Source organism: Etheostoma spectabile, unplaced genomic scaffold (assembly GCF_008692095.1).
Source record: "Etheostoma spectabile isolate EspeVRDwgs_2016 unplaced genomic scaffold, UIUC_Espe_1.0 scaffold48, whole genome shotgun sequence".
Classification (NCBI taxonomy): domain Eukaryota; kingdom Metazoa; phylum Chordata; class Actinopteri; order Perciformes; family Percidae; genus Etheostoma; species Etheostoma spectabile.
Genome location: NW_022605618.1, coordinates 647,324 through 649,148, shown reverse-complemented (window position 1 = coordinate 649,148; position 1,825 = coordinate 647,324). Strand labels below are relative to the sequence as shown.

Genomic DNA, 1,825 nt, shown 5'->3' with positions numbered 1-1,825 from the left:
AGACACTGCATAAATTCTGCTACTGTGTGTTTATTTAAATATGGCCTTACACCATGTAGGTCTAAGAGATTGCAAAATAAACCTGTACTTACTTACTATTAGGACTATAACATACACATGTCAAGGATGTATAAATTAAATAAACTTTAGCTGGAGTCAGATTTACCACTGCAACACAGTTGAGTGCATCAGTGATCTCTTTTTTTCTTCTTCTTCAAAAAGATGCCGCGTTAGTGGCAAGGAGACAAGAAGCCATGGAAGCAGCTCGGAGAAAGATGCAAGAGGAGCTTGATGCCAAAGCTAGCACTTTCAGAGAGAAACAGAAACAGGTGCAATAGTGCAATTACACGTTTAAAAGAAAGATGATGGCCTGCCCATAATGTCAGACTTGAACTGAATATGTGTTGTATTTTTTTAACAGCAAGAGGAAGAGAAGAGGAAGCAGAAAATAGAGGTATGGGAGTGTATACAACAGGGAAAGAGTTACAAAGGAACTGCACAATCTTCTCAGGTGAGTTTATTCTACAGGTCCTTTAGTCTACTGTGGACACATTTTAAAATGTGATTTAACATTTCAAACCAAATTGAACATGATTTATTCCAAATCATTTTCTAGAAGTTAACTCAAAATAATTACATTTTTTCTTTACCTATCTTTTACTGCCAGGGATGTAATGATACCATTATCTCACATTTCAGTTTGTCATGATACAGAGACCATTATACTCATGACGTAAGACTGACTAAAGAAAATGAACTCACGTCTGTGAAAGTCTTTATTTATCCCTCATTAGAGAGATCAAATGTGCAAAGACAGAACTTTTTGTTTCATTATTGAGCAGCTTTTTTGTCAGAAGAGCAGCTGGTTTATCTGTTTAAAGTGCTGCCAAACAAACTCACATTGTTTTTAAGAAGTCCACTAATAAGAATTACAATCATGAGCTTTAGTAGTTTGTCACACAGCAGCAGCAGTTGGTAAGCTTGCTGAGAAGTTGGAGGTGCACACTGTGGCTGAGCTGTCTTGTCCCTTTACTCCATGAAGTACTTCAAACTGATCTGCTGGCACAATACCATTTTGGTGTCTGCCGTTTGGTGTCAGCAGTACGGTTGTCGACAGGGGTAAACACCCTGCACTTAAGACATCAGAAAACACAAACACGTCAAATAGACAAAACACAAGCAAATTAAGAAAACATCTTCATTAATTTGACAACGTACGCGCAGCATTCAGCAAATGCGCTGCAAATACACACAACACAATCAAATACGTAAACGTGCTGCAAATATAGAAACGATGCAAAAAGACAACCAACACAAACATTGAAAAAAGATGGGATGCAAAAAGAAAAGCTGATGCAACAACAACAACAAAAACACTGCATCCAGGTTACACAACGGAGGTTCTCCAGGCCTCTAGAGGGAGCACTAAGTGGAACAGCTGATCTTTGACCCCATAGGAGAGAGCGTTCTGCCTTTTTATTAGAGTCGGGTATGGCTGCAGCCTGGAGACCTCCCGTCTCATGACTCCCGTCCATAGACTGTATTTTAAATAATAATAATAATAATAATAATAATTATTATTATTATTATTATTATTATTATTATTATTACTACTACTATTATTAATGATATGATATATCAATAATATACAGTCTATGCTCCCGTCTTATGCCTCCCCGGCTGGTGCCGTCCCCGAGCTTTGACTTTTGAAATTAAAAGCTTGTGCCTGGTTTGCCATGTCTTTGTATTTTGGTGTTTTGTATGTTTTTGAACTAAACAGCTAATGCTAATGAATACAATAACTTTTTCAGCAGATGTCTTACTT

At 37.3% G+C, this 1,825-nt stretch overlaps 1 protein-coding gene across 1 annotated transcript in view; it reads left to right on the top strand.

Moving 5' to 3' along the window:
* selenos (selenoprotein S) overlaps positions 1-1,825 on the top strand; it is a 9,712-nt gene that overhangs the window by 6,104 nt on the left and 1,783 nt on the right. The window contains exons 3-4 of the mRNA XM_032511845.1: positions 223-329; positions 422-511. Coding sequence (XP_032367736.1) covers positions 223-329; positions 422-511 — 197 coding nt within the window. The remainder of the gene's footprint in view (positions 1-222; positions 330-421; positions 512-1,825) is intronic.